At 38.9% G+C, this 13,933-nt stretch overlaps 1 protein-coding gene across 2 annotated transcripts in view; it reads right to left on the bottom strand.

Moving 5' to 3' along the window:
• Positions 1-13,933, bottom strand: part of xit (ALG6/ALG8 family glucosyltransferase xit) — a 36,042-nt gene that overhangs the window by 14,452 nt on the left and 7,657 nt on the right. For both annotated transcript variants that reach the window (XM_071657522.1, XM_071657523.1), the window contains exons 4-6: positions 10,551-10,678; positions 9,964-10,132; positions 4,077-4,319 (exon numbers count right to left, since the gene is read on the bottom strand). In XM_071657522.1, the coding sequence (XP_071513623.1) occupies positions 4,077-4,319; positions 9,964-10,132; positions 10,551-10,678 (540 nt within the window). The remainder of the gene's footprint in view (positions 1-4,076; positions 4,320-9,963; positions 10,133-10,550; positions 10,679-13,933) is intronic.

Genomic DNA, 13,933 nt, shown 5'->3' with positions numbered 1-13,933 from the left:
CCATGGTTGTTTAATTGTTTATGGATGGGGTTGTTAGGGAGTAATGCAAGAGTTTTGGAAGGGGGGCAAGTATGCAGTCTGTTGGGGAAAAGAGCTTGGGAAGTGAGTCAGTTGTTGTTCGCTGAGATACAGCGCTGGTGGCTGATTCGGTGTGAGAAACTGCAGAAGCTGGTGACTGAGTTGGTAAGTGTGTGAAGAGAAAACTTAGAGTAAATGTGAATAAGAGCAAGGTTATTAGGTACAGTAGGGTTGAGGGCAGTCAATTGGGAGGTAAGTTTGAATGGAGAAAAACTGGAGGAAGTGAAGTGTTTTAGATATCTGGGAGTGGACTTGGCAGCAGATGGAACCATGGAAGCGAAAGTGATCATGGGTGGGGGAGGGGGCGAAAGTTCTGGGACTTGAAAATGTGTGGAAGTCGAGACTTATCTTGGAAAGCAAAAATGGGTATGTTAGAAGGAATAGTGGTTCCAACAATGTTATGGTTGCGAGGCGTGGGCTATAGATGGAGTTGTGCGGAGGAGGTGGATGTGTGGAAATGAGAGTTTGAGGACAATTGTGGTGTGAGGTGGTTTGATCCGAGTGAGTAAGCGAAGGGTAAGAGAGATGTGTGGAATAAAAAGAGTGTGGTTGAGAGAGCAAAAGAGGTGTTTTGAAGTGGTTTGGTCACATGAGAGAATGAGTGAGGAAAGATTGACAAGAGGATATATGTGTCAGAGGTGGAGGGAACGAGGAGAATGGGAGACCAAATTGGAGGTGGAAAGATGGAGTGAAAAAGATTTTGAGTGATTGGGCCTGAACATGCAGGAGGGTGAAAGGAGGCAAGGAATAGAGTGAATGGAACGATGTGGTATACGGGGGGCGCTTGACAGGATGTGTAGGATTGGAGAACCATTGAAAGTATTGTGGGACCTGGATGTGAAAGGGACTGTGGTTTCAGTGCATATACATGACAGCTAGAGATGAGTGTGAACGAAGTGACCTTGTTTTATGCGAGGGAGGGGGTTTTCATTTCATGAAATAAAGGCAGACAGTATGAATTATGTACATGTGTATATATGTATATGTCTGTGTGTGTATATATATTTCTTTCTTTTTCTTTTAAACTATTCGCCATTTCCCGTGTTAGCGGGGTAGCGTTAAGAACAGAGGACTGGAGCTTTTTTGGAATATCCTCACCTGGCCCCCTCTGTTCCTTCTTTTGGGAAAAAAAAAAAAAATATATATATATATATATATATAAGACAAGCAGTGAAAAGTTATGAATAATTATAACAGGTTGGGTGTGTGATGTCTCCATGGTTGTTTAATTTGTTTATGGATGGGGTTGTTAGGGAGGTAAATGCAAGAGTTTTGGAAAGAGGGGCAAGTATGAAGTCTGTTGGGGATGAGAGAGCTTGGGAAGTGAGTCAGTTGTTGTTCGTGATGATACAGCGCTGGTGGCTGATTCATGTGAGAAACTGCAGAAGCTGGTGACTGAGTTTGGTAAGTGTGTGGAAGAAGAAAGTTAAGAGTAAATGTGAATAAGAGCAAGGTTATTAGGTACAGTAGGGTTGAGGGTCAAGTCAATTGGGAGGTGAGTTTGAATGGAGAAAAACTGGAGAAGTGAAGTGTTTTAGATATCTGGGAGTGGATCTGGCAGCGGATGGAACCATGGAAGCGGAAGTGGATCATAGGGTGGGGGAGGGGGCGAAAATTCTGGGGCCTTGAAGAATGTGTGGAAGTCGAGAACATTATCTCGGAAAGCAAAAATGGGTATGTTTGAAGGAATAGTGGTTCCAACAATGTTGTATGGTTGCGAGGCGTGGGCTATGGATAGAGTTGTGCGCAGGAGGATGGATGTGCTGGAAATGAGATGTTTGAGGACAATGTGTGGTGTGAGGTGGTTTGATCGAGTGAGTAACGTAAGGGTAAGAGAGATGTGTGGAAATAAAAAGAGCGTGGTTGAGAGAGCAGAGGAGGGTGTTTTGAAGTGGTTTGGGCACATGGAGAGAATGAGTGAGGAAAGATTGACCAAGAGGATATATGTGTCGGAGGTGGAGGGAACGAGGAGAAGAGGGAGACCAAATTGGAGGTGGAAAGATGGAGTGAAAAAGATTTTGTGTGATCGGGGCCTGAACATGCAGGAGGGTGAAAGGAGGGCAAGGAATAGAGTGAATTGGAGCGATGTGGTATACCGGGGTTGACGTGCTGTCAGTGGATTGAATCAAGGCATGTGAAGCGTCTGGGGAAAACCATGGAAAGCTGTGTAGGTATGAATATTTGCGTGTGTGGACGTATGTATATACATGTGCATGGGGGGGGGTTGGGCCATTTCTTTCGTCTGTTTCCTTGCGCTACCTCGCAAACGCGGGAGACAGCGACAAAGTATAAAAAAAAAAAAAAAAAAAAAAAAAATATATATATATATATATATATATATATATATATATATATATATATATATATATATATACACTGAGATGTACAGGTATGTATATGTGTGTGTGTGGACATGTATGTATATACATGTGTATATGGGTGGGGTGGGCCATTCTTTCATCTGTTTCCTTGCACTACCTCCCTAACGTGGGAGACAGCGACAAAGTATAATAATAATAACAGGGGTGTGTGATGTCTCCATGGTTGTTTAATTTGTTTATGGATGGGGTTGTTAGGGAGGTAAATGCAAGAGTTTTGGAAAGAGGGGCAAGTATGAAGTCTGTTGGGGATGAGAGAGCTTGGGAAGTGAGTCAGTTGTTGTTCGCTGATGATACAGCGCTGGTGGCTGATTCATGTGAGAAACTGCAGAAGCTGGTGACTGAGTTTGGTAAAGTGTGTGGAAGAAGAAAGTTAAGAGTAAATGTGAATAAGAGCAAGGTTATTAGGTACAGTAGGGTTGAGGGTCAAGTCAATTGGGAGGTGAGTTTGAATGGAGAAAAACTGGAGGAAGTGAAGTGTTTTAGATATCTGGGAGTGGATCTGGCAGCGGATGGAACCATGGAAGCGGAAGTGGATCATAGGGTGGGGGAGGGGGCGAAAATTCTGGGAGCCTTGAAGAATGTGTGGAAGTCGAGAACATTATCTCGGAAAGCAAAAATGGGTATGTTTGAAGGAATAGTGGTTCCAACAATGTTGTATGGTTGCGAGGCGTGGGCTATGGATAGAGTTGTGCACAGGAGGATGGATGTGCTGGAAATGAGATGTTTGAGGACAATGTGTGGTGTGAGGTGGTTTGATCGAGTGAGTAACGTAAGGGTAAGAGAGATGTGTGGAAATAAAAAGAGCGTGGTTGAGAGAGCAGAAGAGGGTGTTTTGAAGTGGTTTGGGCACATGGAGAGAATGAGTGAGGAAAGATTGACCAAGAGGATATATGTGTCGGAGGTGGAGGGAACGAGGAGAAGAGGGAGACCAAATTGGAGGTGGAAAGATGGAGTGAAAAAGATTTTGTGTGATCGGGGCCTGAACATGCAGGAGGGTGAAAGGAGGGCAAGGAATAGAGTGAATTGGAGCGATGTGGTATACCGGGGTTGACGTGCTGTCAGTGGATTGAATCAAGGCATGTGAAGCGTCTGGGGTAAACCATGGAAAGCTGTGTAGGTATGTATATTTGCGTGTGTGGACGTATGTATATACATGTGTATGGGGGGGGTTGGGCCATTTCTTTCGTCTGTTTCCTTGCGCTACCTCGCAAACGCGGGAGACAGCGACAAAGTATAATAAAAAAATATAAAATAATAATAATAATAATAATAAGTAGTTTTAATCCTGGTGTCTAATTTTATCCCTTAAATTTAAGATAGTGTTATCCTGTGTTGTGTAACAACATGCAAAGGTAACAACCTGCCCATCACTACAGTGTAAAATATAGAAGCAGAATTGCAATGGCCCATACTCAAGTTACCAAATATCCATGCAGTAACTGTAAGACAATCTGACTTGTCAAGGATTGTGTGGTCTAGCAAATGCTGAACATACAAACAGCCAACTTTCATACAGCTCCACACAAAGTTAGGATGGGTTGGAAGATTGTATTATCTTCAGCTTTTTGTTATGCTTAAAAATCAAAAGAAAAATTGAAACAGCAAGATAAATCTTACCTGATTAAGTTGTCCTTTCAAAATGAATGGTCCAAATGACAAGGCAAAAACTGCTACCACTGTTACTCCAAGCTTCATGAAACGAAACAGAGAGAGTGAGCGCCATCGTATATAGCCTTCAGGTGTTGATGAGAAGCAATAGGAACGTAACAGGTAAATAAAGTAAGCTGGAGCAATATACAAGTAGATGTGCTTCAGGTTCAGCAGGACAGAGAACCAGAATGTTGCCTCAACTTCTCTTCTCTGAAAAATGAAAGTTCTTGTTAACATTCTATCATGAAATTAATCTGACACAATCATCAAAAACCTGAGTACCATATATATTCGTCTATAAGTCAACCTCATGTATAGGTCACCCCTTGATTTTTTGCCCAAGAAACCATTAATTTTTGTCTCATATTCAGGTTGACCCAAGTTTTTGAAAGAAATGGATCAACAAATTATGGTAAAAAGCACCATATCTTATGGCATATAATACTCATTTCAGAAAATCTTCAATAAAAGACACTAGGTCCTATAAACTGAAGTTCACTAAGCCTGTAACATCAAGCACCGAAGGCAAACCGTTTACCATTTATTATTATGGCACTTTACACTGAACACCTCTCAGGCAGAGGAATTAGCAAAGAAAGGTCAAGTAGAGTCAGTTGGAGACAACTCAGGCAGTATAAGTAGTGAATTAGCACGCCTTCAGGTCAACTTTCAGGTGACTTTTAGGACCAAGACTGGTAGGGTTGGTCCAATGTGGGGAGGGTCAGAGTAAGGCAGCAAACCTAAAACAGATGGCGAACCGTGTCTCTCCCGCTGCTGCACACACAGACATCAACAGTGATAATACAAACACATGCCAACAGTAAAGATAAAGGCAAATTCAGTCCAGAAATCAAATCCAAGGGAAATGACTTTATCATACACAAATGCCAAGAGCATCATTATGAAATGCAATATCATATGCAGTTACTGAAAAGCCAAACATTATTGTAATCTCAGAAACATGGGTAAACTCTGAGAATAAACGCTTAATCACCCAGTCTGCAATACACTGATACAAATTATTTACGAAAATCGCTTATACAGGGTAGGTGGTGTTGTTTTGATCTACGATGATAATAATCTAAGTGCTATTAAGATAAGCAAGGTAGACACACACACTTATGACTCTCTCTTTATACTGGACATCACCATCAAGTTCAAAAGTAAACAACGTCTCAGTATTATTGACAGACGTCCCAAGCAAAAAGAAGACGACAATAAGATGCTATATGATGAAATTAAAACTATAGTAAACAGTAAAGAGGTTATAATAATATGATACTTCAACAGTCCAAACATTCTTGATCTTGTCCTCAGCACCGACACAAACTTAATCAACTCTTGCGAAGTAGGCAAGAGCTTGTCAAACAGCGATCACAGTTTGATTATATTAGAGATAAATTTAGATTATGAAATAAATGACAGTAGATTCTTAATCCCAGATTACTGGCAGGTAAATTTTGAAAACATTAGACATGAAATCAACAATACCAATTGGATAAAACTTCTTGACGTTCACACAGTACAGGAAATGTGGAATAATTCTAAAATCACACTACTCGAGACTGAAAATAAACATATTCCACGGATTATGAAAAGAACTTGAAATATTTCAAAACCATCATGGATGAATAGGAGAACAGAAGGACTACTTTGCAAAAAGAAGAAAACATATAAGAAATTCAAATCAATAGGAACCAATGGAAATCACCAGGAATTAATCAAAATCCAAAGAGAGTGTAAAAAGGTCAAAGACAGAGTAAATGCAAGGAAAAAGAATTTCCTTGAAAGTTAAGAATAAGCCTAAGGAATTCTTCAAATACATAAAACAGAGGTAGTCAGTAAAAGATGGAACTGGACCATTACGAAACAAACATGTCACACCAACTACTGACAACAAGGAAATGGCTACCATACTAAATTATTCTTTACCTCCATATTCACAATTAAAGAAACATCTCGCATACCGCAACCAGTGAAAATGTTTCAAGGATCTAATGAAGAAGAGCTGAAGGTTAGAGAAATAAAAAGCTCTCAAGTGCTTAAATACCTGAACCAATCAAACCCTAACAAATCTAACAGCCATGATAAGTTAGCTCCAAGATTTTAATAAGAGGTCAGGAGACAGTTGATATGCCCCATGACAAAAATAATCAACAAATCTCTACTGGATGGTCAGGTGCCAACTGACTGGAAACTAGCAAATGTTACTCCTATATCTAAAAAAGGAGACAAGAAGTGTGCCTTACCTACCACACAATTAGCCCTCCGTCAGTGTTAAGTTAGATGATGAAAAAAAATATGAGATAACATTGTCACGTTTTAGATCACAAAATCATATCAGACAACCAATATGGTTTCCTCAATAAAAGATCCTGCCTGACAAATTTGCTGGAATTCTCCAATGTCATTTATCAGAAATGGGATGAAAAAGTACCATATGACATAGTACATTTGGATTTCAAAAAGGCTTTCAATAAAATACCTCACAAGAGATTTTTCCATAAACTCAAAGCACACAGAATCAGTGAAGAACTCTGTATGTGGATCAAAGGCTGTCTTACCGGTAGAAAGCACAATGTAGTATTTAATGGCGAAGCCTCTGACAGGCTAGACATAACAAGTGGCATGCCACAGGGGTCAGTCTTAGGCCCAGTTTTTCTCATAATATACATTAATGATGATACTAAGCTAGGAGGTAGAGCTGCAGGGAGGCAGGACTATGAAATTATTCAGAGATATGAAATTATTCAGAGAGTTCGGACAGATGGCAACTGAAGTTTAATCTAGACAACTGTAAAGTTATGCACTTTGGAGACAACATAAGTTATGACTAAAAACTTCAGAAATTGTGTAACTAAAGTAAATGAAGAAAAGAACCTTGGAGTTGTCATTAGCAACAATATGAAGTACAATGAACAGTCTCAAACAGCAAGCAAGAAAGGCAACCAAATGTTAGGTTTCATAGCCAGGAACATAAATTACAAGACACCAGAAACAATTCTCGCACTCTATAATTCTCTAATAAGACCACACTTTGAATATGCAGTCCAGTTTTGGTCCCTATACTATAAAAAAAAGATGAAGAAAAATTAGAGCAAGTACAAAGATGCATGACAAAATTGATCCAATCTCTTAGAAATCTAGCATACAAAGAGAGGCTAAAACGATTGGATCTCTTCTCCCTTAAAAAATGTAGAATTCCTGGTGACTCTATCCAAGTGTTCAAAATTCTAAACAAGTTCAATAAAGTAAATAATGAACACCTTTTCAAAATAAAAGAAAAAATATTTACCAGGACAAATGAAATAAAGCTCAAAGCTAGGTGTGTTGAGCACTGGAATAAGTTACTGTTAGATGCGATGAATGCTAAGACTATAAATATACATACCTTCAACAGTCACTTAGACAAATAACTTATAAATTCAGGTATACTCTGAGAAAAATGCCAGAAATAAACTGTACAAATGACAGAGGTAACAGGGACACTAAAAGGATAATGTGCAGCAGCAGGGAGGTGTGATAGCTTAAAAAAAAGCTGAGCAGAATTACATTTTCTTGCCAGGCTCACCTTTTCCTTTTCACCAGACAGCCCAGTTGTGGGCCAATCAGGCCTCCTGTTGTCTGTCTTTCTCATGTAAACTCAGGTAAACTCCCTTAGCCCTATCTTGTTTATTCTCTTCTAATTTGTCACATTAATGGTATTTTCTACTTCATATTCATATAATAATCATAAGTATACAACTGAGTACTGAGTATGGACACTTTTACATGCAGACACATAGTAACGGCATTAACTTCAGTTATAATCATACTATCATTTCAAGCATTACTGAAACATTACTTAAAACCCAAACTGCCATATTCACAAAATACTATGAATCAAGGTAGCCAATCCTCCATCAGTACTGTACTGCAATGCAATCAAGGAAGTACCCCTATCCCATTGTTTCATGAACTAATTCAATAGTCTTGTAGAAGGGGGCATCTGTTTGTATTATTACAATTATAACATACACTCAAGTAGTCATACAGGGAAGATCTGATATGAAAATCCATACTTGAAAGTATTCTCAGTATAGAAAATCTGTTTTAACCCGAGTGATAACTGTACAAGCCTCAATGGGGTGACCTGTGGATACTGCAGCAAAAGATATTGCTTTGGACAGTAAATCAAGATATAAGCCCAAAACTGGTTACACTGAGACTTTGGTCTCGAGGTTACCAGGTATGGAGACTTTTTCCATAGCCATCCCCTTGGGGTGTTCTTAGAGGAATGGGCATCACAAAGCCACCACATACAGCAAGTCACAGTTATCTTTCCTTTACTGTCAAAGGTTCCAGTCTTAGATAAAATTTCTCACTCAGGTGAAACCTTCAACAAAAAGCAAAAGACTAAACAATAAAGTAAAATAATAGTCCTAGAGTTTCTGAAGAGGTGGAAAGCCTGCCTTATAAAACTGAGCACATCAAAGTTGTTAGGGATTTTTGGGAAGACATGAAGCAATAGATAGATCCAAAGCTTAATAGTGAAAGTAATGCCCATCTTAAAGATACCATAAAACTTCACAGTGATTCTATGTTGCAGTGGCTTGACAAGTATTGTGTGGCCTGGCTTAAGAAAGAGGTACACAAGCAGCCAGCTCTTGGGAGTAGAAACCAAAGTAATATCAATATAATAAAGAAAAGAGCCAACAGCGTGGTGGGTTACATTTTGAGATCAGGCTAGAAAAAATTACAAGTTAAATTGCTTTAGACGCAGCTCTATTAAATAATAGTTAATATATTCAAATGTTAAACAAAATGAACTTCAGGCAAATTCATATACATCAAATGTTCAAATGTTAAAGCATTCTTGAAGTTCTATCAGCACTCCAACACCTAAGTTACTGCCTCCAATTTATCTATAATTCTCCAACACAATAAAACTCCTCCAACTCACCTCCATAATTGCTCAAACAGTCACAAAACATTTCACCAATAATCTAATCATCTTATACCTCTCAAACAAACCTAAACAGTCTTTAAACACATTCTCTGATTCTTCTTGCAAATTTCAACATTTCCTCATCTTCTTTACAAGATTATTATAATATCTTTTAAACAATGCTTTCATGCTGCAGCCTTTTTACAAAAAATGTCTAAAATTTCTCTAACGATGTAGAACTTCTTAAATAAATAAACAACACCACAACATACCACTAACACAGTTCTAGCATCCAATATGCCTTTAACATAATGGAAAATGCATACAAAACTGAATTAATTCAAGGAAAGCCTACATAAAATATGAACTTTATACTTCATCACACTTTTTTTTTTTTTTTTTAAACTATTCGCCATTTCCCGCATTAGCGAGGTAGCGTTAAGAACAGAGGAATGGTCCTTTGAGGGAATATCCTTACCTGGCCCCGTTCTCTGTTCCTTTTGGAAAATTAAAAAAAAATAATGAGAAGGGAGGATTTCCAGCCCCCCGCTCCCTCCCCTTATGTTCCTTATTCCCTGTAGAGAAGAGAGCAAGAACTGGCTCAGCTCTAATTAGACTGCAAGTTCTAAGTACATCCATCTTTCACTCCTCTATGTAAAACAAGCTTTGAAAAAATCCTCATCACATTTCTTAAATTCATGGAAACCTCAATGCTTTTGTCAGAGATTTTACAAAGTGTTCCTCCGAAAAGCTTTTTTTCCTATTTGTGCTTAGTATACTATATACATTACCTATGAAGAACAATAGCAGCATCTAAATAGCTTAATGTCTATGCTATAATGACAAATAAGAAGGGCAAAACTTTGTTTATCATCTACAGAGTAGCAGCAGCATCACAAAAGAGAATATTCATGCCAAATTTCCTACCTGCAGAAGCCTTGCTATAGACAGGAACATGATACCATAAAGGAAGCCATTGTACTGGAAGTGGATATGATCAACCAACAGGAGTCCAGCATTTCCAAAGAGAACGATGAAAAGTGGGTAAACCACGTCCTCTCTCCTACCACAGGATCGACCAACCTGCTCACAGCATCTAAAAATACATAATGAAAAAAAATCTTAATATGACTTCAGTATTATCATTTCTTAATACAGTATACAGTAAAAAATGTTTTAATAATGATAGTACATAACCATTTATCATGAGTTTCTACCTTGCAAATCACAACTGAAGCCCACTTTTCTCCCTTACTCACCAAACAAATCCAGATTTGATACAGAATATCCTGATTTGTCTTGGTATTTTCAGAGCCAAAAATATGATTTTCCCTGCAGTATCACTTTTTTATATAAGTATTTCATCTGAGTGGGTGAATCATATAGTACGACACAATAATTCCAAGGTATGTTATGATCCAAGTCCTGATATTCTCTAATTGCTAAAAGTAATAATGAACATATACATAGCAACCATGCAAAGGCATTTTGGCCTACCAGGCATTATAACTTACATTTTGCATCCATATGCATACACAAAGTCTGTTATAATAACAGACAGACGCTGGAAAAGGACTGTCATGTACGAGGCATAGTTGTGATTCCTCACATCCAGCATCTTAGGGTCGAAGTACCATGCTAACTGAAATACAAGCCATATATGTTTCATCTGGTCAAACATGTCTGTATTCAAACCACACAAAACCGAGCACTCATAACAATCACTGGTTGTTCAGCATTCACAAATATTCAACAACTGTGCAACAAAACAAAAAGTAACACCAATGCCACTAATAAATTTCTTACCCTTTTGATGGATCAACAATTCCACCTCTTAACACAATGGACATACTTGGTATTACCATAACAACTTACCTACTGGAAACCTCACAACTAGCTACATCTGTCTCTAAGAAATCAGGAGTCCTGTCTTCTTTCCTTCATACTATTCGCCATTTCCAGCGTTAGCAAGGTAGCATTAAGAACAAAGGACTGGGCCTTTGAAGGAATATCCTCACCTGGCCCCCCCCTCTCTGTTCCTTCTTTTGAAAAAAAAAACAAAAAAAACATGAGGGGAGGATTTCCAGCCCCCCGCTCCCCCCTCTTTTAGTCACCTTCTACGAAACGCAGGGAATACGTGGGAAGTATTCTTTCTCCCCTATCCCCAGGGATAAATGTCTAAATGTCATAAATTCTTTTCTTCTGAACGATTTCTCCATCCACATCAAAGTTTGATCCTTCCTTTTTTGGAGTACTGCTTTCACATCTGGGAGGTTCTATCTATCTATTCCATCTATATTTCTAATGCCTGTTCCCCCCTGGAACTCCCTCATGGGGGTGGCCATGGCATAAGTCTCCACAACTCATGAACTCCAGAGCCACCACTAAAGCCTCTAATGCCTCACCCTTAACAGGCCACTGGTAGAGGGCAACTCTACCAAAGTGTTTCCACAGGCTCCTATCTAATGTTCCTTCCAATTACTTCTACAATCTACCTCTTCATACCTACTTACTAAACAGGGAAGAGTCTAAAGCAATTTTAACTTATCAAATGTCTCTTACAAGTTATGTCCTAAGCCAAAATGGGACATTTACCCTTTTCTGCAAGTGTTATTTTGGATTCTGCTCCAAAGAACTGACTGCTTGTGTGTTCCCACCATTAGCTAGACCACATAATAGTTGTGAAGCTACTGCTTCACATAATTACTTTGTAGAAGTAAGAAACTCAAAAGTAGGCACAATGCAACTTTCAGTGTAATGCTGGTGGAATGAAGATTGAGTAAGGGGAAGGGGTTTTTATTGTTTGTTGACTCATTATAGAATGAATGTAAAATTTCAATACTGTATTTTTGGGGGAGAGGGGACCTCCTTAAGCTCTGGAACTCTCTATAATCTAGTGACTTTCTTAACAACTATGACCTGGCCCATTTCAAACGGTGGGTTTTCCATTTCCTCCAAAATTTTGAGGAAAATTTTTCATTGTTTCTCATTTCTCCCTCAACAAAGTTTTTATTTCATTTAAGGTCTGGTCTCTATGTGAACTTTAGTCTATGTTCTCCTCTAAACTTGAGCTGTATAACTCCAATTTAATGTCTTTCCCAACAATTATGACCTGGCCCATTTCAAATGGTGGATTTTCCATTTCCTTCAAAATTTCTAAGAAAATATTTCCCTGTTTCTCACTTCTCCCTCTCAACAAACCTCTTCTTATTTCATTTAAGGTCTGGTCTCTATGTGAACTTTTGTCTATGACTGAAGCCTTAAAAAAAATGCCACCCAGTTCTCTACAACTGCACTAGTCTCTTGCAACCCTAACCATTATACTACCAACCACCATGCCTCACTCTATAGCAGTTCTCTTGGAGGTCCCCTCTCCCCAAACAAGTACAATAATGACAAATTACAATCACATTTTACTGAATCAACATGGAGTAAAAAAACCCTTCCCCTTACTCAGTCTTAACTCTTTCATTCCATCATGCCATCATCACAGCACAGCATTACACAGTAAGTTGCATCATGCCACATCTGTCACTTTCCACCTTTGTTCCCTCATTTAACTTCCTGGCTGATCTATCAATCTATCTATATCTCTGCCACACCAGAAACTCCCATTAAGGGGTTGGCTTCTCAAATGCACCATTCCAGGCGTTCTTCCAACATTTTTCTCTCTCCAATACTCTTCACCTCTATTTCCCCACGTAACAGGTGGTCTTCCTCTAACACCAACCCCATCAGTCATACTGTCATACACTCTCCTTGTAAACTCCATGTTCTGTCTTCTTTCCATATACCCAAACCACCTCAAAGTATTACATTTCACCCACTCTGCACCCTACAATTCATTCCTTGCCATACAAAATTTCTCATACATCCTATCATTCCTTTCTTCACCTCCATACTCAAACCTCTACCCTTCATTATTCTATAAAGGGACCCAGACACTCTTCTATCCTGTACAGCTCAATACCTCTCCTTCCATATCATCAAACAGCTCAGTAACTCTCCTTCCATATCATCAAACTTACCTGATTCCTTAACTTCTTTCACCTCTTCCAGTCTTTCTCCCCCCAGATCTATTACACAGTTTAGTACACTTTCTCCTTCACTTTGTTGGTTTTGCATAATCTATCCTTCCACTATGTTTCCTTTCAGATACCATCACTTTACTTTTGCTCACATTTACCTTCAATCGGCTATGTTTACTCACATCATAAAACAAACTTACAACCTTCTTGAACTCCTCTTTACTCTCGGCAAACAACACAGTATCATCCGCAGACAGGCTTCTTACTAGCCACCATACTTCACAGCATATTCCATCTCTGCACCTCATCTGCCTAGTTTTGTTTTCATCTTTCTTATCACTCCAACCATATATATGTTAAAAAGCCACAGTGACATCACACAGCCCTGCCTCACACCCACATGTATGATGAAACTTTCATTCAAATCTCCATCTGCTCTTAAACATGCATTTGCTACTCTATAGAAGGCTTTCACAACATCCAACAGTTGTTCCCTACCCCATATATCCTTAACATATCCCATAAAGCATTCCACTTCACTCTTATCATATGCCTTCTCAAGATCCATAAAAGCTGCATACAACTTTAATACTATTACTAGACACTTTTCCACAATCACTTTCATCACAAAAGTCTGTCCCACAAATCCTCAATCTTTCTGAAACTCCCTTGCTCCTTATTTACTTTGCATTCAGTCACTTCCATTACTCTAACAATCAGCACTCTTGCATATACTTTTCCTAGTGTACTTTACACACATCTTCCTCTATAGATGCTACATGCATCTTTGGCACATTTTTCTTTAAAAAAAGGAACAATACTTGCTTCTGCCTAATCCTCAAGCACCACCTTCTGTTTCCATGCAAAAT

The sequence above is a fragment of the Panulirus ornatus genome, chromosome 64 (assembly GCF_036320965.1).
Source record: "Panulirus ornatus isolate Po-2019 chromosome 64, ASM3632096v1, whole genome shotgun sequence".
In the NCBI taxonomy this organism is placed as follows: domain Eukaryota; kingdom Metazoa; phylum Arthropoda; class Malacostraca; order Decapoda; family Palinuridae; genus Panulirus; species Panulirus ornatus.
Note: the sequence above shows the minus strand (reverse complement) of the source record. Positions and strands in the feature narration are given on the sequence as shown.